The sequence below is a fragment of the Alexandromys fortis genome, unplaced genomic scaffold, assembly GCF_014885135.2.
Source record: "Alexandromys fortis isolate MF-2015 unplaced genomic scaffold, M_Fortis_MF-2015_v1.1 scaffold_4, whole genome shotgun sequence".
Classification (NCBI taxonomy): Eukaryota; Metazoa; Chordata; class Mammalia; order Rodentia; family Cricetidae; genus Alexandromys; species Alexandromys fortis.
In genome coordinates, this window is record NW_026067944.1 from 24,211,076 (window position 1) to 24,236,872 (window position 25,797).

The 25,797-nt window shown below is 43.5% G+C and overlaps 1 protein-coding gene across 1 annotated transcript in view; it reads left to right on the top strand.

Annotated features, from left to right (window-relative positions):
• Window positions 1-18,159: 18,159 nt before the first annotated feature.
• The window catches only part of Gsk3b (glycogen synthase kinase 3 beta), a 186,886-nt gene continuing 179,248 nt past the window's right edge, over window positions 18,160-25,797 (top strand). Inside the window, exon 1 of the mRNA XM_050149099.1 lies at window positions 18,160-18,301. Within this exon, the coding sequence (XP_050005056.1) occupies window positions 18,214-18,301 (88 nt within the window). The 5' untranslated portion in view covers window positions 18,160-18,213. The remainder of the gene's footprint in view (window positions 18,302-25,797) is intronic.

Consider the following 25,797-nt stretch of genomic DNA (forward strand, 5'->3'; position numbering starts at 1 on the left):
GCCTGAAACTTACAGGTCCTATTTGAGTTCCCAGTTCCTGCTCCAGCTATGCCTGCCACCATGCTCCCTTACCACCGCGATAATCATGGACTATCCTCCTGACTATAAGCAGCGCTCTGCCTGAAACTTACAGGTCCTATTTGAGTTCCCAGTTCCTGCTCCAGCTATGCCTGCCACCATGCTCCCTTACCACCGCGATAATCATGGACTATCCTCCTGACTATAAGCAGCCCTCAATTAAATGCTTCCTTTTATGAGCTGCCTTGGTCATGGTGTCATTTCACAACACAGGGACAGAAACTAAGGAAGAAACTGGGACCAGGAAGTAGCATATTGCTGTGACAGGTCAGGCTATGTTGCTGGCTGGTGGAACATCGTCTTTGTCATTTGGGGATAGGAAAGTGGTTGACTGGGGTAAGGAGGCTCAACAGGCCATCCTAGCAGCAGTTTGGAAGACTGTAGTATGGAGGGCAATGTGGACTATAGAGACCCGGCTCAAGAGGCTTCAGGCTAGTTCCAGGACAGGCTCCAAAGCTACAGAGAAACCCTGTCTCGGAAAACAAAAAACAAACAACAACAACAACAAAAATTAATGAAAAAGAAAAACCAAACAACAACAACAACAAAAGCCTTTGGGATCTAAAGAGCTGTTAGGTGGTCAATTTGAGTTGTTATCTCGGTGATATTAGTACAGAGATGAGCCAGTAAAAGACATCACTGATGAGTGGATGGGCTTAAGCTTCTTTTTTGGCTTGTTTCCCTTGAGTGAGACAGAAAGATGGCACATGTTGTTTTAAGATTCATCACCTGAAAAAAATGAGGACGGGGCGTTGGAGCCAAGAGGATGTGAGTCTGAAGGACAAAAAGGCGTGGAGGTTGAAGAGCTGAGCTTGAAGGACACTTAGGTCTGGGAAATGATGGTGCTACTCAGTGAAGGCGGGCCTGGGGTACTGGGGCCCAAAGGACGCGGAGGGCTGAGCCCGAAGGACCCTTAGGTTCAAGAAACAAAGGCGCTGCTCAGTGAAGGTGGGGTGGGGGTGCTGGACATGAAGGATGCTGAGTTCAAGAGGCAAAAAGCCTCACCCAACTCATGGGCATTTCCCCCAAGGTGACTGCTGGCCAAAACTGACTCGGAGAAGGGGATCTCACCAATCATAAAAGATGTTGAGTAGAGTATCCCAGCGGAGAAAGTCTGCTGGCGGTCTGAGTCAGGGTCCCTGCGTACCTCAGGTTGCCCACCTGCAGGCAGGAGGGACCATGGGGAGAGCCTGGCAGAGTCTTGGCACCAAATGTAATGATTCAGTGTGTAATGAGATGATTATTGGCGAGAAAGACCTTGGTGGGTGAGAGCCCAGAGGCCTCAAGGCACGTGAGAAACAAACACACCAGGCAGACAGAGCTTAAGAAAGGAGTTTATTGGGGGAAGGGGGAAGGTGAGGAAAGAGAGAAAGGGACAGATGGAGAGACAGAGACACACAGAGCAAGAGAGAGAGAGACAGAGACAGAGACAGAGACAGAGACAGAGACATAGAGACTTACTTCTTCAGAAGAACAGCAGCTGGGAGAGAGAATTAGGCAAAGTTTTGCCTTTTAAAGAGTCAGGATACTGCCTGCCCTGCACTCAGGCAAGGAGGCGAGATGTAGGGCTTGACACACTCCGTCAGGTCGGCAAGAGACGAGGCCAGGTTCGTCTGGATGCTAACAGTACCCTTCTTCCCTTTGGAATGAGAAATGATATATTGTGCCATTGCGTGTTGCAAGTATGTAATTTACTTTTTGAATTTACAGGTTACAGTTACGAGATTGCCTCATGAGAGACTTTGGAANTTTGAGACAGGTTTCTTTGTATAGTCCTGAAACTCACTCTGTAGACAGACCAGGCTGTCCTTGAACACAGAGATTCACCTGCCTTTGCCTCCCAAGTGCTGGGAGTAAGAGTGTGTGCTATCATTCCTGTCCAAGATTTTGGACTTTTAAACTGTTGAGATTGTGGGAAATTGTGGGGATTTTTTTGAAGTTAGATTTTTGTATTTGTATTACAATAATAGCTACAATGGGGGCCAGGGAACGCAACGTGATGGTTTGAGTGAGGATAGCCTCCATAGACTCATCTACTTGGCAGTTTCATTCTCTCTGCCAGTTGCCTGTAGATCAGGATATACGCTCTTATTGGCTGCTCAGCGCCATGCCTGCCTGCCTGCTGCCTTGCTCCCTGTCATGGTGCTCATGGGATAACGCTTTGAAACAGTAAGCAAACCAACCTCTCAATGAAATGGTTTTTTTTAGAAGTTGCCTTGGTCATGGTATCTCTTCACAGCAACACAATAGTAACAGTAACTAAAACACACACACATATACACACAACAATAAAAATCAAAACAAAAGAGGCTGTAAATTAGAGATGGGTGGCATGGGAGGAGTGAGGGTAGCTTGGAGGGGCTGGAGCAAGGAAAGGGAGGAAGAAAGTGTTGTAACTCTATTTCAATTAAAAAATGAGGGACATGGTGACACATAGCTTTAGTCCCAGTACTTGGGAAGCAGCCTGGTGTAAGTAGAGAGTTCTAGGACAGCTAGGGTTGCAAAGTATGGAGAAGCTCCGCCCAGCCCCACTCCTCCCATTCCAGACCCTGACCCTGAGAAAACCTGCCATTGGCAGCTCTTTCCTAGACCGGCTCAAGCCCGCCTATGGGTTATTTAGGTCGTCTCCCTGCCTTCCTGAGAGTCACCTGGGAGTTGCTTCACTCAGCTCTGTTCATTAAATCTGGATTTAGTAATTCAGCTTGATTTGATTTACTACTTCGGTGGAGGAACCCAATAACAGAGACTCCAATACTTATCACAAAGGCTTAAAAAAAAAAAAGGAAAGAAAAATAATTGAGAAAAATGTTATGGGATGGTTGGGATAGAGGCCAAAAACCTGATAGATAAAGAAATAATCTATAAAAATTAGATAAATATAAGAATAAAAACATAACAGCTTTGCAAAAAGTAAAATAAACTCAAAGCAGAATACAGTATTATGGTAAAATACTAAAATTACAGTATTTTTTTTAAAGAGACAAAGTACAAAGGATTAAAGAAACAAAGAACTATGAAGTGTTATCGAGGTTTTCTTTTTCTAGGCACTCTAAAACTGCTTCCCCGTGTAGATGGTGGGTGTCAAGGGCTCACTGGGTTCCGTGAGTCTAACTCTCTACCATTTCGGCTCGTGTGGAGTGTGGATAGACCAATGCCAGATGTTAGGCACAGCTGACTTCACTCCATAGCTCCATCTTTTGTATCTCAGGAATCTCTGCTGGCCACACTTAGCTTTGCAGTCTGTGGGGTGAGCAGGCACTCTAGTGCTCTTGGGATGCCTCTCTCTGTGCACTCTGGGATAGGGAATGCCCTGGCCTAGGTGAATGGTCTAGCCTGAATGTTGGGTGTTGGGGAAGCAAACACAAGGTGGAAATCTTCACACACAGGCCAGACCCAGTACTTTCAGAATCCACTCAGCACTGAACTTCCTGCTAGAGGAATCAGACTATGGGTTCCAAGGCCTCTACTGGAGCTTCAGAGTTCTGAGTTCCACAGGCAGTGACCCACACAGCAGAGAGTTGGCTGCAGCAGGTGTTCCAGCTGTTGAGTTCAGTCTTGATGCTATCATACTGCAGTTATCTCGGGTATGGGGCCTGTTCCCAATCACCCAGGGCAGCCTGACTTCAGTACCACCATCTACCTCTGACCTCCAAAACTACTTTCTTTCCCTGGGACAGTGGCAGATTGATTCCAGACTCAACTTGTAATTCTTCCTTGTCATCGGGTCCCCAGGGTAACCCACTCTTAACCAATATGGTCCATTCTCAAAATTACATCAGGCTATAGCTGTCCAAGACATAGGGAGTGACAAGATGAATCTCTTTTCTACTGCTGATGACATGTCACAGAAGAGTCCCCTCCTCAGTGGTGATGATGCGGTGGACAAGTCAGGACAGGCTTGATTATCTGAGTTCAACCCCTGGAACCCATATGGTGCCAAGAGAAAACGGACACTAGCATGTTGTCTTCTGACCTCTATAGTATGAATATTGTGCATGCGTTTACATACACACATATACACAAACAAAAATAAAACAAAACAACACACACACAAAATCATCAACCAATAAATAAATGTAAAAAACAAGTTTTTAAACTTACTGTCTGCCCAAACCCTACAGGTAGCTTCCAGGCTGGAAAGAACTGAGTTTTTACTGTAAAGGGGACTGCCAGCCATTTGTTGTTGTTGTTGCTGCTGCTGTTAAACCAGGGCTACTTGCTTTGTGTTTTGGGTGGGTTTTCTGACTTCCCTCCAGCCTGGGGAGCCAGAACTTGCAGGGCGATATCCTTCTGTACCTCTACAACTCCCATCTGTTCTATTGCCTCCTTTGAGATTCCGGTGCCTTCCCAGCTGTCACTGGGAGAGGCTGTAGGCTGATATCTGACTCCTCTCACTCACTCACCATGTCACACAGAGGGGATTTTTTTCTTTCTTTTTGGTTTCTCTATGTAGCTCTGGCTGTCCTGGAACTACCTAGAGACCAGACTGGCCTTGAACTCAGAGATTTGCCCGCCTCTGATTCCTAAACACTGTCTTGAAACTCACCCCCCCCAAAAAAAAAAGACATACTCCACTGACATCCAGTTTAGAGGCAATTTCTAATCTGCCATTTGTAATTTTAACTCACAAGTTCCATACACTATTATTTACAACCACTGCATAGAACTATGATAGTTTTCTCTTCTTAGTTTTTGTTTGTTTGGTTTTTTGTTGTTTGTTTGTTTTTTGAGACAGGAGGCTGTAGTTAAATTCATTGTGTAGACCAAAATGGTCTTGAGCTCACAGAGATCTGCCAGCATCTGCCTCCTGAGTGCTGGGATTAAAGACCATGCCCAGCTCCTATGGAAGTTTCTTTAAAAACTGAAAATAGACTTACCATATGATCTGGCAACTCCCCTAAAGGGTATGTATGTATCCAAAGACAAGTGAATTAACATAACACACAAAGATACCCACTGTGATGGCTAACAGTGATCAATGGCACCAGCTCTAGAATCCTGGGAGACAAATATATAGATAAGTTTGCAAGGGAGCTATTGGATTGAGCATAGGTACGATGACCCACTTTGAATGTAGGGAGACGGGATTCCATAGGCTGGGAAAAGCGAGACGGTCACCAGCATTCATCTTTGCCTCTAGATTGGAAGTTCAACGTGATCATCTACTGTTCACCTTTCTTACACTAACTGTGAGCTAAAAATAAATTCTTCCTATCTTAAGCGTCTTTGTTAGAGCCACAGTGCACAAGCACGCTCAGGTTTACTGCAGCACTATTTACCACACAAGGATATGCAATTAGCAAAGATGTCTATCAGTGTATGATTGGCTAAAAAAAATGTGGTATGCTGGGGTAGTCAACATTCCACCATGAATGGGGGAAGGCTCTTGAGGTCCCACCTCTCTCGGAGAAGGTAGGTGATGGTGGGGGCCTGTGGTCTGGTCACATTCTTTTGCAAGTTGTGCAAGCTCCCATAAATAACCAGCATGCATGCTCACATCAACAGCCCTAGTTAACTCAGTGGGTCACAAAAACAAAAAGAGACAAGAAAGTAGGAAGGGAGATTGGTTGGAGAGAAGAATGGATTCAGTGGGAGTGCAAAGGAGAGGGGAGTATAATGGAGGTGGTTAAAACAACAGGACCACATGATACACATGCAAAAGCTATCAAAGAATAAACAAATCTTAGAGATGAAAAATGTAATATACACACACACCATTCTTTACACAGAAAAAGATGAGACTCTGATTTGTGTTACAATGGAATGGGATGTCATGTTAAGCGAAACAAATCAGGAGCAGAGACAACCAGTGTTCTCACCTGTTTAGAGGAAGCTGAAAAAGTTTACTGCGTGCGCGCGCACATACACACACACACACACACACACACACACACACACACACACACACACACACACACACACACACGAGAGAGAGAGAGAGAGAGAGAGAGAGAGAGAGAGAGAGAGAGAGAGAGAGAGAGAGAAGGAGGTGACATAGGTAGAAGGTGGATGATGGGTACCAAATGAGTTAGAGAATGGAATGTAGTTTGTGCTGTTTCAAATGACAATGTCCCTCAGAGGCTCATGTGTTTGAACATTTGGCCCCCAGTTGGTGACACTCTCTGGGGAGGTCAAGCACTATTTCTGGAGGAAGTATGTCACTGGGGGCAGGCGTTGAGAATTTAGAGATCCCTACCATTTACTGTTGCTCTTTCTGTGTTGTGCTTGTGGTTTAAGATGTGAGCACTCAGCTTGCTACTCCAGCCCCATGCTTGCCTGCTGTCATGCCTCTTTGCCTTGATAGTGATGAGCTCTTGTCCCTCTAGAACCATACGCCCAAATAAACCCTCCCTTCCATAAGTTGCCCTGGTCAGAGTGTTTCATCATAGTAACAGAAAAGTAACTAATACATGGTTCTAATATTAAATAGCACCAGAGGGAAGATATCGATTGTAACAGTTAATTTTGCATTCCAAAATAACTATAGTTTAAATGTTTTCACCACAAAAAATGATAATATTAGAGGAGATGGAAATTATAATTTGCCCGATTTGATCTTTGCATATTAAAATATATGTTTTAAATTATCACACTATAGCATATTAATATAATAAATATTAATCAAAAAGAAAAATACCCAAGTCTTATTTTTCCATCTGACTACCTGTTGTTCAGGTTTCTGTCATCATTGGCCCCTCAGCAAGCTAGGTCACCACAACTTCTGCTAGATATATTTATGTTTGACACTTTGCCCTCAAGGAATCAAAATGTTTGTGTTTCCTGGAGGCTCTACCACTGCAAATGTAATGTCATACTTTCCACACAAGTGAAGCTAAGTCCCAATGTCTCCTTTTTATACATACTTTGCAATATATCTGAGATTTCAGTGCATGCTTTATTTCTGATTGGTGCTCTCCAGTCTGAGTCCATGAAGCTTCCTAAAGTATAAGTTTGCAGCTAAGGTAAGCATTGTCTTAATAGCAGGCATGGCATGTACACTGACCAACCGCAATTCTGGCTGGGCTATTGTAGTAGTGCAAAGGGAAAACCAGTTGGGACAAACCCTCCCCAGCACCCACACTTCTTTGCAGTCTTTCTGCAAACCCTCTTATGTAAATCACCTCTTGGCAGCAGAAGCCACCAATTTGCCAGATACGCTAAGACATGTTGAAGCCCAGTACTGGACAGAGTCTGTCCTGTGCTGTGATTGCTACATTTGAATGATACGAATAAAAAAAAAGCTCTTAGATTATATTGCATCAACAATAATGTATAGTTTTTAAATGTTTAAAAAAGTTCAGAAAAGTAACAAATTATTTTTAAAACCTTTAAAAAAAATTTGGATATGTTCCCTGAACATGTGGTCCAAATGCAAAATTTTATAAAATTATTTCAATGGTCTCACTAGGTGTCACATTTTCAATGAGCAGTATGCTACTCATTCTGCTGATATTTGCTGAGCAAGTATGTGCCCAGAATCAGGGAAGATTTGGATACTTTGCACACCCACACATGTTGACTGAGGTTTCTGTCCCACCGGGTCCTGCAGTCATTCAGTCCCAAAGAAACACACAGAGGCTTACATCAATCATAAACTGATTGGCCCAGTAGCTCAGGCTTCTTATTAATTCTTATGACTCATATCAGCCCCTAATTCTTGTCTGTGTTAGCCACTTGGCTCAGTACCTTATTCGGTGAGGCAGTCACACCTTGCTTCCTCTGTGTCTGGATCACAGCTGCAGTCTGAAACTTCCCTCTTCCCAGAATTCTCATTGCTCCACCTTTACCTCCTGCCTGGTCACCCCACCTATACTTCCTGCCTGGCTACTGGCCAATCAGTGTTTTATTAAAAATAGTACAAGTGACAGGATAAGAGACCATTGACCCACAGCACACACAAGCACATTTAAGCAGGCATAAAGCTATATCTGCTTATATACATGTGTATATATATATATATATATATATATATATAAAAGTATCTGCTTTTGTTAGTTGTTTCATGATTGTTTTTCTCACTATTGATGTTTCTCCTGGCTGAGAAATTCCACTTTAACTCCCCTCACGAGGGATTAAAAGCTTAGCAATAGTCTCCTTATCATTCCAGCTTGTGTAACTCTGCATGAAACTCTGATTTTAGCTGTGATATCTTGGCCTTGGAAATATTCTAAAATCCAAAACAAACAAAAACTAACAAAATAGACTAAAGTTAGCTTTAAAAACACACACAGAAGTACCCCACTGCTGTAAGAAATTATGTTTCCCTCCATATCTGGCACAGTTCTGGGCACCATGACTGTGAGCACTTCCTGGCAGACTCGGGGTACTTGTACTGAGTCTTTTCATGTTATCGGTAGACGTCAGTAGCTTTTATAGAATCACAGTCAAAATGCTTAATGTTAAAAACTATTAAAAATATTTGCAATTCTTTAATTTTAGTTTTTGAGACAGGGTCTCTCTTTATAGTCCTAGCTGGCTTGGAACTCACTATGTAGACCAGGCTGGCTTTGAATTCCCCGTGATCTGCCTCTGAGTGCTGGGATTAAAGACATGGAAGGGAATTGAACCTGGAATGGAATTGAACCTGGAACCTTGGCAAAATCCATAACCATTAGTCTCTTAATAATTGAGTCAACTCCCCAGCCCTATTTGAGATATTCTTCATAAGACAAATAAAATAAAATGAAATGAAAATAGTATTCCAATTGTCAGGTTGTGCAGGTTCATGTGTTCAATTATCTTAAACAGGTAGATTTTCCAAAAGCAAGAACAACAACAAACAAAAGCAAACCTGAGCTGGTATCAGAGAAGCCTCAGTACTGCTGAAACAATTGTTCAGAGAAATAGTGTTCATTTCCCCTAATTTCTTATGCTTACTTGTCAGTGTTCTGTGTTGTGTGGGGTGTTCAAAGGAGCAGGCAGCAAGGAGAACAGTTCCTGTGAACTGAACCTCAAGCTACCATTCATGGTATTGATTGTTTATTGATTGTACACAAAGGTTATGTTTGGGGTATGACACATTCCTTATACCAAAGTCCCTTTGATCTGTATGTCCCCTGAAGGAAGTCATCACAGCCCCACAACCTTTAGTCCTTATTGTGTACTGTGTGCAGTACCCAGTACTTCAAGACCTCCAAGTGTGCCTGGACAGTCTTGTGACCAAAGTCACGCAACAGATGGAAAACTTCCTCAGAAAAACAACTCTATAAATCACAGAAAACAAACATTGTTCTCTACTGTGATTTCTTTAAGGTCTAGGTACCTTCAACAAATACTAACACATTCTACTTTACCTTAGATAGTGAGAAACAACTGTCACAGTCTAATGTTTATCCTACAATGACTCTACTAGATTGCCACTACACTTCTTAGTTTTATGGGGTTGGGTTTGAATCCAGGGCCTTACCCATGCTCAAATTATTACTTTTTTGGTGTGTGTGTGTGTGTGTAGGGGGCCTTGGTTTCACTCTGTATCACAGGCTGGCCTGGAACTCCCTTGGTAACTCCATGTAAAGATTCTGATTTGCTGTTGAGTATTGAGGTATTATTTGTTTTGTTATTGTTGTTGTTTTGAGACAGGGTCTCTCTACACAGTCCCGGATGCCCTGAAACTCACTATGTAGGCCAACTCACAGATTCACCTGCCTGTGTCTCCCTAGTGCTGGGATTAAAGGCATGCACCACCATATCTTGCGTGAAGTATGAGACTGTCTCAGGCCCACACTTGTTTTCATATCTGAATACACATAAAAATAAAGTCAAGTTGCCTAGAATTTGTTTTAAAAAGTGTATTTCTAGTATTCAATTAACACTTATTATATTTAATTCATGTAAATTCATTGATTTGATCCAAGGTGAAAATAATCGTGCTCTTCTTTACAAAAAAGATTTATTTATTTTATGAGCATTGATTGGTGTTTTGTCTGCATGTATGCCTGTCTGTGTGAGGCTGTCAGATCTTCTGGAATTGGAGTTACAGACAGTTGTGAGCTGCCATGTGGGTGCTGGGAATTGAACCTGGGTACTCTGGAAGAGTAGCCAATGTTCTTAACTGCTGAGCCATCTCTCTAGCCCCTTGTTCTTTCATTTTTAAAAGAGCTCTTTTAAAAAAATATGAACCAAGCCAGGTGTGGTGGTACATGAATTTAATCCCAGCACTAGAGAGACAGAGGCAGAGGCAGGTAGATCTCTGTGCGTTCAAAGCCAGCCTGGTCTACAGAGCGAGTTCAGACAGCCAGAGTTGTTCCATAGAGAAACCCTGTCCCAAACCCCTCCTCCCAAGAAAAAGAAAGAACAGAAATAGGGTAAAATGAAATCAAATTACTTCAAAATAACCTAGCCACTAGTCAAGTAGTAAAAGCCATGATTATACCTTTAGGAACAAAAACGTGAGAAAGCATAAAAAATGAAGAGGATTTGTCTCATTCCTTTGGACTTATTTCCAAACATTATTTCCAAGGTCTGCCCAAGGCTTTACAGGAAGTGTGATGCAGCCAGTCTCCTCACAGTGGCAAAGTGTCAAACCCTCTTCCCCTTCTGCTGGGGTGCATCCATTGCATTTCCACCTGGGCACACTTTGTTGGTTCTAAGAAGCATGAGCAAGCGCGATGTTGTCTTAGCCTGAGGAACATTTTCACCAACAAGATGAAATGCATGCTGTTTCAGAGGCTTTCTCACAACAAGGCCTTGTCTGTAAAATACCTCCTGTCATCCTCGAGTCTGCGGCACAGAGCCCAGGTTTCTTGGTGTGGCACTCCAAGCTCCCTCAGTCTGACCCCAAAGCACCCTCTACACCTTATCTCCCATTTCTCGCCACTATCAGTTTTCTATTTCAGCAAAACTGGTTCTTCTGAAATCAGATGAACAGACACGCACTGTCCTTAATTGCTCTGACAGCTCCGGCCCCTAGGGGTTTACTAAGGCAGGCCTTTGTCTGGCAGGCTGGAACTGAAGCATGACTTATTTCCCCCTTTCTTCCCTCATCTCCAAATCCTTAGCCTCACTTCAGACAGAAGGGCCCTCCTCTTGTGCAACGAGCATGATTTGAGCATGACTTACAACCCTGTTGGTACAAACCTATTAGTATTTGTATAACATGCTACTACATTTAAAAAGGTTTTACACGAGCTTAGAAACAAAATTATTCCAATTTACATCATTTAAAATATTTATCGTTTATTTAGGTATACATGTGTAAGTTTGTGTATGTGAACATGCACGAAGGTGCCCTTGCTGGCTCAAAGAGGATGTTGGATCTCTTGGAGAGATCTCTTGGAGCTGGAGCTGGTTTTGAGGGGCTGGATGTGGGTGCTGGGAACTGAACTTGGGTTTTCTGGAAGGACAACAAGCAGTGTTGAACACTGAGCCATCTCTCTAGCCCCTGGCATTTTGCTTCTCACCAGCACTGTTTCATAGAGGCATTTCTGAGTTACACTTTTCTGTTTATTTTTCAGATAAGGTCTCACTATGTAGTTCTGGTTAGCCTGGAACTTGCTGTGTAGAACAGGCTGGCTTCTGCCTTCAGAGCGACAGGATGTTACATTTATTTTTAATGGATCCTTAGTACAGATATAATCCATCTTAATTTACTCAGTGAAGTAGACACTTAGACACTGGGTCTAAATCTCCTCTGAGACTGTGGATTTGTCCTAACCTTAGGGTAGCTGTACTGTGCATCAAGTATCACCTGATCCTTAGACTAAGGATTGAGGGTACCAGTGCCTACCAGTTAGCTGATTATTGGAAATACATTTTTTATGGGGGTGGAGGATTCACTTCTTAAGGCAAAAATAGACTGGGTGAGGTCATCATACCCTGCTGCAGAGGCAGCACCAACAGATTTTGTGAGCTAGAGGACAGCTTGGGCTCATGTTGAGTTCCAGGATAGCCAATGCTATGTAGTAAAACCCTATTGAGAGGGAGGGAAGGAATGGGAGGGAAAGGGAGAGCGAGAGCAGTCAATCCTAATACCATATGTACTTAGCTCTGGAGACTCTTAGTCTTAATTATAACTTGGGAACCAACCTCTGGGTCCCTCCCAGTCCTTTATGCTTGCTCCATCAATGTAAAAGAGGTATAATCTATACCTGAATGGCTTTCACTCATTGTAATACTTCTGTGCTTTTTAATGCATATCATGGTATCCTACAAAGATGGTGAGAGCTGAATAAATGCTCATCAAATGGACTTTAGCGTTTTGTTAATTTTGGATAATTTTCTAAGAAGGAATTGCTAGGGGAAGGACATGAAAGTTATAGGTTTGAAAATTTCCTTTTCAGCTGTATTAATTTCAGCAAGGCTGCTTAAGATTGTTCTATTTGAGATCCTTTTTTGCCTGAGAAAATTTTACATGACCCCAGGTATACGGGTATATAAAATAAGTAAACAAGCTGGGTAGTGGTGGTTCATGCCTTTAATACCATATATTTTAATCAAATGCCTTTAATTATATTAACTGTTAGGCCTATTGCTCAGGCTTATTACAAACTAGCTCTTACGATTTAAATTCACCCACAATTCTTGCCTATATCTAGTCACATGGCTTGGTACCTTTTCTCAGTAAGGCATACTCACCTTGCTTCTTCTGCTTCTGGCTGGTGATGGACTCTCTGCCTTTCCTCTTCCCAGAATTCTCTTGGTCTGGTTGCCCTGCCTATATTTCCTTCCTGGCTACTGGCCAATCAGCATTTTATTAAACCAATAAGAGTGACAAATCTTTTCAATATACAAGAGCACTCTCCCACATCATTGTCCTGTCTTTCACTAGTGCAATCTTTATCATACAACTACATAAGTAAGTATCAAGAATTAAATCTTGGTGGAATATTTGATGTTGCATGATGTAGAACATCTTCACCATTTTTCAGTTTAATGATATTTTAATTTAATAATTATCCCTGTTGAGAATGTCACTGTCTTAGTGTTCTGTTACTGTGAAGAGACACCACCATGACTATGACAATTCTTATAAAGGAAAACATTTAACTAAGGCTAGCTTACAGTTTCAAAGGTTTGGTTCATTCTCATCATGAGCTTGGCTAAGAAGGAGCTGAAGAAAGAGTTCTCCATCTAGATCCATAGGCAGCAGGAATGGAGAGAGCCACTGGGCTTGGCTTGGGATTCTGAAACCTCAAAATTGACCCGTGACATACTTCCTCCAAGGCTACACCTCCTAATCCTTCATTGTCTTTTTTTTTTCTTCCCATTTTTCGAGATAGGGTTTCTCTGTGTAATAGTCCTGGCTGTCCTGAAACTCGCTTGTAGACAGGGCTGGTCTTGAACTCATAGATAGTCTCCTACCTGTCTCCCAAGTACTGAAATTAAAGGAGTGCACCATCACTGCCTGAGTATAAACAGAAATTTTTAAAATCAGGTATTTGGGGGCTGGAGAGTTGGTTAACTGGCTGTGCTGGGCAGTGGTAGCAAACACCTTTAATCCCAGTATTCAGGAGGCAGAGGCAAGCGGATCTCTATGAGTTCGAGGTAAGCTTGGTCTACAAGAGCTAGTTCCAGGACAGCTAGGACTGATACACTGAAAAACCCTGTCTAGAAAACAAAACAAAAGACCCCAAAACACTGACTGCTCAACACCTACATGGCAGCTCACAACTGTCAGTAACTTAAGGTCCAGGTGATCTGATGATAGATCTGTAGGCACCAAGCACAGACAAGCATACAGAGGAAACACCCATACACATTGAATCATAAAATAATTAAGAAAATAAAATTAGGTATTTTAGGGTTGAAGATCTGACTCAGTGGGTAAAGTGCAAGCATGAGGACCCGAGTTCAGATTTCTAGAACCCACATTAAAGCTGGGGGGACAGGCAGGTGGATTCTCAGAGGTCAATGGCCAGCCAGTTTAGCCATATTGGTGAGCTCTTGGTTTAGTGAGAGACCTGTCCTTTATTATTATTATTGGGAGTGGTGTGTGCCACGGTGTTCTCATGTGGAGGCCAGAGGGTAATGTCATGGACTTGGGCTTCTCCTTCCACTGTCAGATGGATTCTAGTTATGTAATTTAGGTAATCAGGCTTGTAAAGTGAGTGCCTTTACCAGACCCTAGGAGACGTGGGGACTGTGTCAGGAGAGAGCTGTGGAGTAGAGAACCGTGGAGGCTAAGAAGAAGGGATGTGAACACTGGTTCTGCTCGGTTAATTCTGTGGATCCTGGAAAAATGAGCCACCTTTCAAGACCTCGGTTGACTCAATCTGAAAATAACACTTTATTTAAGTGGCAGGCTGGGGTGTAGCTCAGTGGTAGAATGTTTCCTTGGCATGCCCATCACTGTAAAAAAAAATTTTTTTTTATGTGAGATAGTGCGTACAAAAATATTTGAAAGCATTATCTGGGTACACTAATACTATGCCCAGGAGTTCCCACCATATAGGAAGGTAAAGTAAGAGGTGCTAAGATTCAGAAAACCACGACTGCATGTTAAGTTTCAATATTTTTGTGGTCTCCATGCCCTTCCACCCCTGCCTGGAACTCATTATGTAGACAAGGCTGCTCTTAAACTCAGAGAGCTACCTGCCTCTGCAGAACTAGGATTAAAAGTGTGTGTCACCACACCAGGTCATTCCGTTTTATTAAGTAAACTTTTCCTTCCCCAAGTCCTATTTGTGGACTGGAATGTGTATTTTTTTTTCTTCCCTGTGAAAAAAGAAACCTTGGGCAGATTTAAAACTCACGAGTTAAAAATATGTGAAGGCAACAGAAAAGTTACTAATCCTAACCTTAAGGTAGACTATTTTTGTACTAGTTCTATATATAAGAACAGCCATGCTGCCAGTTTCTATAAACTAAACATTTGTTATTTACTTTGCTGTTGGTATAATTAGGTAGGAAGGATTTAAAGTTTTGCATAGAAGCATTTTAGGAACAGTGGCAAAGGTCTTTTTTTTCATAGTAGCACGGAGAGGCACCATTCAAATGAGAAAGTTGCCAAGCAAGGCGTTTGCTTGGCAACATTCTTTACCCTCCCCATGGCATCCAGTGACCTTATATTCTATTTTAATTGTGAAGAGCAAGAGCCTCTACCGCTTTTGGGCTATCAAAACTATGCTAAGGGATGACTTTACAAATTGATTGCCTCTTGGGCACATGTTTTCCGGGATTTTCCTTTGGGCTACACGGTTTTGACATTCCGGTGGCCAACACTTAAGATTTAAAGATCTCATAGAAAAACCCAACGTTATGGTTTTGGTAACAAAAAAGGAGAATACGATTATCTCAGTGGTGGACCAACGTTCCTATAAGGCAATAATCTGCTAAAGCTGAGCAGCTGCTCTCCTGAAGGGCATGGATGGATACACCCGTTTCCACATAGCCTAACATTCCCATTGTCTTCTACCAGGCCAGTCTCATTCATCCGCGTTGTCAAGCTCTCTGTAGACATCTGAGTCTGCAAACACTATCCAGACCTTTACCGTCTCCCATCAAAGCTTACTTTGTTCTGACCCAAGTCCCTCATCAGATTTTAAAGCAACAGCTAGGTAATCTGATCAAGTACGTGTACTTTTACATGTGCTTTCTGGAGATAGCGTCGGAACGATAGAAAGAGATGACTATGCAGGTGGATATTACAAGCATCACGGGATTCCAATCCGGGTTGCGAGTGTCCACTCTAACTTACTCTAGTCATTGTAGCCACACCACACAGCTCTCGGATGGACCAAGGCAATTGTTCCCTTGTAGAACAATGGACGCTGGACTACGTGTGAAACCTACTTAAGCAGCAGTGTGCAGATCACCTAAAAGACGAAAAACTGCTACGAGCAATTCTGACTCCCGCTTCCTCGGAGGCTTCGGGGTAACTGGGTCTGACCACATTTCCCCTCACCTGTTTTCGGGGTTGCTTTTGAGCTGGGCAGTCGCGCCCAAGGAGCGCGCGCATCTAGCATGAGCTCATCTCTCGGGGGCGTTTCCAGAAGGTCGGGCCTGGCTGCTTGCGCCTGCCGCTAAGGGCCCCGTGTTAGCAGCGGTCCCACCCGCGATGGGCGGGCGCGGCCGCCCAGAGGCGCTGCCTCTCTGGATGCTTTGTTCCTACTTGGGCGCCAGAGGGTTCGACCCCCAAGCCACGGCGGCTCTAAGCCTTTGAGGGGGGGGGAAAGAGGGGCTCAGATGCTCAGCACGCGTCTAGGCGCGCCCCGCCGAGCTCCGGGGGATGGGGACGGCCCCTCGCCCCGCTCGAGCGCTCCGAGTGCAGCCCGCCGACCGCAGCACTTTCACACCGGCTGCACAGCCGGCAAGAGCGTCCTGTCGGGGAGCAGACGCCGGCCGACCAGTCAGCCCGTCCGCCCGCTCCAGGGACGACCCGAGGCCAATCCCACTGCAGCTAGGTCTTGCGATGGCACGGCAGTGAGCACCCATTGGCTGCGGCCACGGGCCCCCTACACCCTCCTTTCTCGCCAAGGCGCACCCCTCATTCCCCTCCTCCCCCCCCCCCCCACTCCCGACGCTTCAGTTCGACGCTGCAGACCAATGAGATGGCAGTTTATAGACGCCCTCCCTCCGCTTTCTTCTTCTCCCCACCTCAAAGAGGGAGGGGAAGTTCTGACTGGCCGGATGTCCTCGGAAGCCCCCGTCTCTTCACCAATCACGGAGAAAGGTACACGCCCAGCGGAGTTGTTCAGCCAATGAGGAGACGGGCGCGGCGCCCAGCCGTGCAGTTCCTCCCGCAACTCGGGAGTTTCGCCGTCCTTAACTCTTCAGGCTTTTCCCTGCGGGCCGGCCGTTCTGATTGGCCACTGTTGCTATTGTCGAATCTCGTCTCTAGCCAGCCACGGAGCGAGGCGATTCCACCTTCCTTCGCTTCGGCTGCCGTCGGCATTCCTCGTTGCTGGGGCGTGGTCTCCCGGCGGCGTTTTCTCATTGGTTATTCAGGCCGCTCGGCTTTTTCCGGCAGGAGCCGCAAGCAAACGACGTCTTTGATTGGTTCCGGTTTGGGCTTCGGCTTCCTAGCCGAAGCTGGCGGGCGCGGGCTCGGCGGGCGATTCCCAGACGCCTGTTACGCGGGCGGCGGGGCGCTGGGCGGTGTAAGGCTGGGTGGGGGAGGAAGGAGGCGGAGGACGAGTAGGAAGGGGGAGGGGGAGTGGGGAAGGGCTAGGCGGCTGCGCAGACGGCGCGCCTCGCACAGAGCAGCCCCCGACCCGGCCGAATGCGGACTTGTGCCGCCGCCGCCGTCGCCGCCGCCTGGGCCGAGTGACAAAGGAAGGAAGGCTGTGAGGAGGAGCCGGCCCTGCAGCCGCTGACAGGGCTTCGGGCTCGGGGCACAGCGCGGACACTTCCTGAGCAGCCGCTGTGCAGAAGCGAGGGGCGGAGGCCGGCCGTGTCGCGGCCGCGGACGGGGGAGGGGACCCCGAGGGACCGAAGCGGTTGCCGGGTTCCCATGTCCCCGGCGTATGGGGAGCAGTCAAGGAGCCGCTGCCTGGGGTCTGAAGGGAGCTGCCTCCGCCGCCGCCGCCGCCATGGCCGCTGGATCCAGCCACCGCCTGCAGCTGCTCCTGGCGCAATGAGGAGAGGAGCCACCGCCACCGCCCGCCGCTGACTCGCGACTCCGCTGCCCTCCGGTTCACCCAGCCGCCGCCGTCAGTCCGCCGGATCCCGCTGCTGCCGGAGCCGCAGCGTTTGCCGTCGCATCTCCGAGCCATCTCCTCCCTCCTTCCCATCCCCCTTCTCTTCAAGCGTGAGGCTCGTGATCCTTCCGCCGCTTCCCTTCTTCATTGACTCGGAAAAAAATCCCCGAGGAAAATATAATACTCAGAGTACTTATTTTCAATCAAGTATTTGCCCTCGTTCACGTGATATATATATATATTTTTAAGGATTCCACTCCACCCTTTTTCTCCCCTCCCACGAAAGGGAGGCGAAAGAATTGTATTTTTTCCCCCAGCCCTAAATCATCTATGTGTTAAATATCCGTACTGATCTGTCTTGAAGGAGAAATACATCGCTCTCATTTTTTTAATAGTTATACAAAAGGAGTGAAAAGCCAAGAGGACGGAGTCTTTTTTTTTTCTTTCTCTTTCTTGCGGGAGAACTTAATGCTGCATTTATCATTAACGTAGCACCCTAATATAAAACAAAAGGAAGAAAAGGATTAAGGAAGGAAAAGGTGATTCAAGAAGAGCCGTCATGTCGGGGCGACCGAGAACCACCTCTTTTGCAGAGAGCTGCAAGCCAGTGCAGCAGCCTTCAGCTTTTGGTAGCATGAAAGTTAGCAGTGAGTATCGATTTTATTTTACACCCTTTCTCCACCTCACCATTAAGATAAGAAACCTCGAAATACCAGGACCTTAAACTAACAGACCTGATAGAAACAGCAGAGGTAATGGAAAAGGGCAAAACCTACCTTGAGTCGAGACGAAGCATCTCCTTTTTCTCCTCCCAGGTCCGTACCCCATCCCCCAGCCTCATTAACCTTGAATTGAGAGAATATTAGTTTTATTTGGCTGGTCGAATTTGAAACTCGTTATCTTCTCGCTGCCTTTTCAAGCGCTCCTGTGCCTCCAGGTCAAAAAAGCGACGGAAGCGTTCACTTGCCCATCCCTTTGAATAAGGAGGACAAAACTTGATTAATAAACCATGATGTACATTTGCCGAGTATGTGTCTTCTGGAATGAGGGAGGTTATTTTAGTTAGCCTAGGTTATCATGGTTCTGTATTCTAAACAGATACTAAGTGTCCCAAGCTCCTAATATTTCTTTTTGCCCGTGTGACTATACAAAGTATTTCTTAATCTGGGGATGGACTTGCTTGGTAACCCACATTCCCGCTGCAGGCAAAGCTGGCATCCCTTCCTCGCTCTACTAGGGACTGGTAAAAGCTGAGAAATACCCCAGATAAATATCCCAGCAGTTGCATTTCTAAGTGCATTGTCTTCAATTGGATAAGTGGTCTAATGTGTTATCTCTTAACCTTCCTGTTTTGACGTGGCCAATCTGCCACCATATAATTTGTTTTAATCAAAAGGTAACTTGGAAGTAGATTGAACGTTTGATTGAGATTGTAGTATCATTGTATCAAATACTAAGTTAAGTGCTAATTGTCCCTGACTTGTCATTTAAGTTTAATTTTGAGGTGTCATTGCATTCATTACTTGTTAATTTTTAGAGTACAAGTGGATACCCTTTTAGGATTATTTAAAATGTATTAATATCTGTCACTGTCTTTTGCCGGGGGATCTATCTGCGTTGAAAGTCTGTGTTCTTGAAGTGTTTGATATACTGAGTATCCAGCGTTTAAATGGATCTATTTGTGGAGATGTTTATGTGGTATTTAATGACAGCTTATTTGACAGCAACCTTGCAGATTCTGGCAAAAATAGCTCGTTCCCTTATTCTGTGAGAAGGAAGAATGAGGACCCAAAAGCCCTTTGCTGCTGAGAGAAGCTGAGCTAACTGGAGAACTGAGATTTTTCAAAAGTCAAAATGTATGTGCTGTTGTGTGAATTTGATTAAGCAATCGGAAACGATTCCTTTCTGTTGCACCCGAGACTTCGGTTCGTGTAGGCTTTTGGAACTTGCCCGAAACTGGGAGTCCAAAGAAATGGCTGAATGGGAAATGTTTTTGCAAGTTAACTTTCCTTCAGTGACTAGCTAGTTTAGACTGCAGGGTATGTAAAGGGGGAAGCTGATTTGCATCTTACAGGGAAGAATCATGCTTTCTAAGCACTTTGTGGAGTCATTTGAAAGGAATTTTTAAAAATTTGAGGGTAATTTTCAGCTCTGAAGACCTCATGATAGCTGCCGAAGAAGAGCTTTTGGTGGTGCTTCCGTGTGTGCTGTGTGCTTTGGTTAGTTAAACCAGGCAGTTAGTTCTAGGCAATCCATTTATTAGGTTTCAGAGATCTGTGATGCTAGAATAAAATACCAGAAATTGGGAACTTTTTATATTTTTTCAGGATTTTTCTTGAAAACAACTTGTTAATTCTTGATAGAGGTCTTTAGGGATGGAGTAAATTTGAGGAGTGTAGTTTAAAGTGTTTTAATTTTTGTATTACCTATCAGCCAACATTAGAAAGATGTTGATATGAAAGAGCTTAATGCTAATTATATATATATATATATATATATATATATATATATATATTAATAACCTTGACGTTCAGGTTAAGGACATGTAGATGAAAGAGGCAGGAATTTGTTAGGGTGCTGCTGTTCCTAAAGGGACTCTTAAAATCTCAGGTACAGAAGACATAGTCCTTGTCCCCAGAACCACATTCAGAAAACTGTGAAGACAATAACATGATGACTGCGAGGTTATAAAGTTGCAAAATGAATCAGTTGTTCAGAGGAACAAAGGGAAAGGGGCTGGAGCAGGAAGGTTTCTAGAGATGGCCAGTTCTAGACAGGTGCTGGTATCCATGAACTGATGGAGAAGCATGCCCTGATGCTGGGAGAAGGGACAGCCAGAGTCCAGTGTTCCCTGAGAGGGCAAAGAAGGGGCTAGGCATTGAGTCTTAGAAAGTTAGTTAATAAAGAACAAAAGAGGCCTGTAAAAATTTGGGTGGGGATCTAAGAGCGATCTGCACTAACTGGATTGCTGAACAGGATGTTCCAAGGTGACTTGGAGAGACATAAGAAGCCTTTCTGGGAGGTTGCAGATGATGTTATAAGTCAGGAAGGGGAATGTGAAAATGGGATGAAAGGAACAGATTTGAAGGCTGTGAGTGAAAAGCTGGCAGGGCTTTTGGACTGGACTGAAGGGGAATATTTGTGGAGTCAGGAGTTAAAAATAAATTCTGAGGTTATTGGTCTGGAAGACTTGACCGCTGAGTTTCATTGTTCATTGTAATGGGAAATTGAGAAAATGCTGAGATGAGAGGGTAGATGAGTTCACTTTTAAAAATGTCATGAACAATAGGTTTCCTTGAAATTCAGCAGACAGCAGTTAGTTACTGGCGAAGACGGCTAGCTTTCTAGTTTGTTAATTGCAGTTGCTGATCTTCATTCACAAATGTCAAGTTAGTATTTGAAAGCAGGAACTAGTTTATATTTAAATCCTTTTTTTTTTTTTTCCTTTGAGACTGGGTCTTTGTAGCCCTGGCTGTCCTGGAACTGATTTATTACGTAGACCTGTCTGGCCTTGAATTTACAGAGGTCCACCTACCTTTGCCTCTGGAGTCCTGGGATTACATTAAACATTTTAGGCATTTTATATAGTCTTAATCTTTGGGTCATTCTTAAATTTATTTTTTACAAGTAATGATTCTTAGGTAAATTTTGCCTGTAAAGTAATAATGGTTTTTTAATATTATTTAAAAGTTGATTCTAATTTTTTTGGTTGAGGTATTTATCCCAAATCTAAATAAGTATATTTCAGATACTTTTTATTTGCTGTAATAAAATCAGTATTTTTATTCACATCCAGATTTACAAATGTGAGTATCAACATATACACAGGTTCTTTGGAATACCTTTTACTCAAAATAGAGAAAGTGCATGGTAATTTTGGTTAGAATTTTGTTAGTAACTGCTTGTGGAGACCTATTGGAAGGAAATTTGACTAGGTGCCCAGCAGGCAGATCACTGAGTTCAGTAAGACCAGCTTAGTTTACATAGTGAGTGAGTTCCAGGCCAGCCAGTATTGCATAGGTGAACCCTGTCTCAAAACAAAAAGTCATTAAGGAAGATAGACCGATTTGTAGCTCATAGCATTCTGCAGTGTCAAACTACACTTTTAAAATCAAAGACTAGTTAGCAACTTGGATACTTTCTAGTTTTCAAGGAAAGCTCATTTCCTTTATTTATTTATTTATTTATTTATTTATTTATTTATTTATAGATGGTTTCCCTGTTCAAGGAAAGCTTATTTTATCTATCTATCTATCTATCTATCTATCTATCTATCTATCTATCTATCTATCTATCTATCTATCTATATATTGATGGTTTCCCTGTGTAGCCCGGATGTCCTGGAACTGGAACTAGCTCTGTAGAAATAGGGATCCACCTGCCTCTGTCTCCTAAGGCCTAGAATCAAAGGCATGTACCACCATGCCTGGCTCACTAGCTAATTTCTTGATTTTTACCATTTAATCGAGAAAACATTGCTCAAGTGTGAGATTGAAAACGGAACCTTGCTTTTAACTTCTGTCAGCTAGACTGACTCATAGTTGTTAGCGGCTTAAGATAGTTAGGTAAGATTTGCACAATTTTTCACTGCATGCACCTTCAGAATGCTAATGCTCAAGTGACAAGCATTACTCTGAAACTCTAAAGGGACCCAGACACCTAGCAGTTTGTTATGGCTGATCAGGGACTGCATTTAGAAGATGAGGTGTCTTCTCGTATTTCTAGCTCTTCAGATGATACTTGCTTCCAGTTTCATCAGGCTCTTATATTGGACTTGAGTTGCAGGTGTGAGATTTTATTTTGGGTAAACAAGACTGGGAAAGCCAAAGTCTTGAAGCAGTGTATTATGAGATGGGGAGACTCTATTATTGTATGAGCTTTGTGCATAGAGAGGGCCGAGAAACATGCTGACCCTGGGGTCACAGTTCTTTTTTTTTTTTTTTTTTTTTCTATTTCTGGTTTTTGTGCCTTGCTTACTAGACATTACATCTATTAATTTAGCATACGTCTGTGTGCGTGAGGAGAGGAGTCAGTTGATGTGGGTGCTGAGGCCTGAACTTAGGTCCTCAGGTTTGGGGGTGAGCACTTTTATTGGCTGACCTTCTTTACTTCCATTATTTTAAAATAAGATTCGTGGGCTTGAGAGACAGAGATGAGGAAAGACAGGATGTGAGAATCGTGCCTCTTGGGATACTCCCCCCTCCAGTGGAGAATGAGAAGCAGAGGAACATGGTGACAGCAGTGAGACCTGGTGCTGAGACAGGACCAACCTGCTTCCCCAGGCGCTGGTCCGCAGAGAGCAAGTGAGACCTGGTGCTGAGACAGGACCGACCTGCTTCCCCAGGCGCTGGTCCGCAGAGAGCAAGTGAGACCTGGTGCTGAGACAGGACCAACCTGCTTCCCCAGGCGCTGGTCCGCAAAGAGCATAACCACTCTGAGAAAATAAAGTTGGAACAGTTAGCATCATTTTCTGCCTGATCTTTCAGGGATGTTCAGTAGTGGTAAGAAGGAAAACTATGCATAACTTGAAAAAGAAAAAGAGTTTCATGGTATAGGGATTTCAATGTGGGTGTTGCAGTCTTGGCATCTAACTTTGGTTTTACGTGTCTATCTTGATTATTATAGAATTTGCCTTTGAAAATTGTGAATGTGATGTAGAAAAGCATGTTTATGTAAAAGCTGCTGTGCAGAGTAGCAAGGAAAACTGACAGTTGAAGGAGAAACATTTTTCCTGAAATTACCTTCCTGTTAAGTTTACAGATTCAGATAGGTGGCACGGTTCAAAATCAAGGCTCTCATTGCTTGCCTCAGTTAGATCCCAGGAACCACGTGGTGGAAGGAAAAAAACTCTTTCAAGCTATCCCCTGTCCTCCACATACATGCTCCCTTCCATCAGTAAATGTGCAGAGAGTTAAAATATAACTTGAAAGATACTTATTCCATGCTAGTATTTATTATTGGGTTTTTATTCTAGTTTCTTTTGTCTATTTGTTTGTTTTTTTGTTTTTCGAGACAGAGTTTCTCTGTAGCTTTGGAGCCTACCCTGGAACTTGCTCTTGTAGACCAGGCTGGCATTGAAGATCTGCCTAACTCTGCCTCCCAAGTGCTGGATTAAAGGTGTGAGCCACCATCACCTGGCTCTAGTTTGTTTTTTAAGCAATCAATATTCAGAACCTAACTGACATTCAGTAAATTTTCCAAGACATGCTGCTTATGTCTTGTAATGCACTTGGTCTGGTGTCAGCTACAAAGACACAGCTTAGTAGATTTGGGTTCTGAGTTTACCAAATCTTTTGCAGCACTTTTGCTTGTCTTTTGGAGAAGAATTGTCAAGTTTCAGTTCATAAGTGGTCGAATCTTACACTTTTGTGTTTTTTGTGTGTGTGTGTGTGTGTGTGTGTGTGTGTGTGTGTGTGATTTTCACAGCATTTTTGATGATGTCTTTCTCTTTGGAATAATTTTGCCAAGCTACTCTTTTTTTCTTTTGTTTTGTTTTTGGAGACAGGATTTCTTTGTGTAGCCCTGGCCTGGAACCAGCTGTGTAGACCAGGCTGGCCTTGAACTCGCTGGGATTAAAGGTGTGTGCCACCACCGCTCCAAGTTTTTTTTTTTAATAGTTTTTCTTTGCTAATTTATTTCATGTATATGGGTGTTTTTCCTGCATGTATATTTGCATACATGCAACGTATGTGTCTTCTGCCCTTCTGAGGCAAGAGATGGGTTTCAGATCCCTTGAGTCTGGAGTTACAGACAGTTGTGAGCTACCATGTGGGTGCTGGTAATTGAACTCAGGTCTACTGGAAGAGCAGTCAGTGCTCTTAACTGCTGAGCTATTTCTCCAGCCAGCACCTCCCTAACTCTTCTAAAATCTGGGACAAGGTTACCCTGATTGGCCTTGAGTGCACCCATAGCTCAGGCAAGCTTTGAACTTGTGATCATTTTGCCTAAGGAACTGGGAAAACAAGCTGGTCATTATAACCAGACGTTTTTAGGGTAGCCTGTTAAAAATAATTTGGCAGTGACTATTTGACTTTTCATCATAGAGCTTTTTGAAATTAGTTTCGGGTATGCCTGTTAGCAGTTACAATATTTACTTACAGTTACGTTGAAAAAAAAGTATTAGTACTTAGGCCAGCACAAAGGGAAAAATACTATGCAGCTCCTTTTTGTTTATTTGTTTGTTTATGTTAAGTCAGCACAGGTTTATGTTGAATCGTATTGGCAGTCTATGAATAATCTGCTTCTACTATATTTATATCCCCAGGAAATGTTAGAAAGTGTTTCTCCAAATTAGTCATTATTAAGAATTATTTTTTTCTATTCCTTCTCTCTCTTTTTTTGAGACATCTCTATGTAGCCCTCACTATCCTGGAACTCTGTAGGCCAGGGTGGTCTCGAGTTTAGATCCGCCTGTCTCTGTCTATCAAGTGCGGGATTAAAGGCATGCACCATCGCTAGGCCAAATTTGAGCATCTTAACTGTGCTAAAGAACTCTTTCTTGTATATGTCTGAGAAATTTGTAGGTGCTAACTGGCCAATATAAGTAAGCATTTTAGCTTGCTTCATAAGCACCAGGTCTCTCTTTACAGGTGATATCCTCTGCTTCCCCTGTTCTATAGAATCAGCTAATGGTTTTCAATTAATTAACCATTTCCTTCTCAGCATGCTGAAGTAGCTGAGTTGAGTCAGACACATGTATTTGGTCATCTACTTGCCAAGTCCTACTTCTCAGATGCAGCCTTAACTATGGCAGTTTCTTTCTCTAGTAGTCTGTGTTATTCTTGATTAGTGTAACCTTTTAGTATTGCTCGGCTTTTCTGAGTTTTTGAAGGCAGTGTCTGAAGAACTAGGTGTGGTGCTGTTAGATTTGACATTCAGTGAGAGTTGTAGCTGTGTTTGTGGCTTTAGGTGTCTCAAAGCTTTGACTCTCTGGGCATTAGTCAAACTGAAAGGAAGGAGGAACCTTTAAGTTCATGGAGCAAGGCATGGGATGTGCTAATCACAATATTATTAATTGATTACTGTCCCGTAGACAGTTGTGTGCTTTATTTTCATATTTTTTGTTAACACATAAAACACGGTTTAAAAATCTAAGAGATGTTCAGCAAAGTCTTTTTTTTTTTTTTTTTTTTTTTTTCGAGAC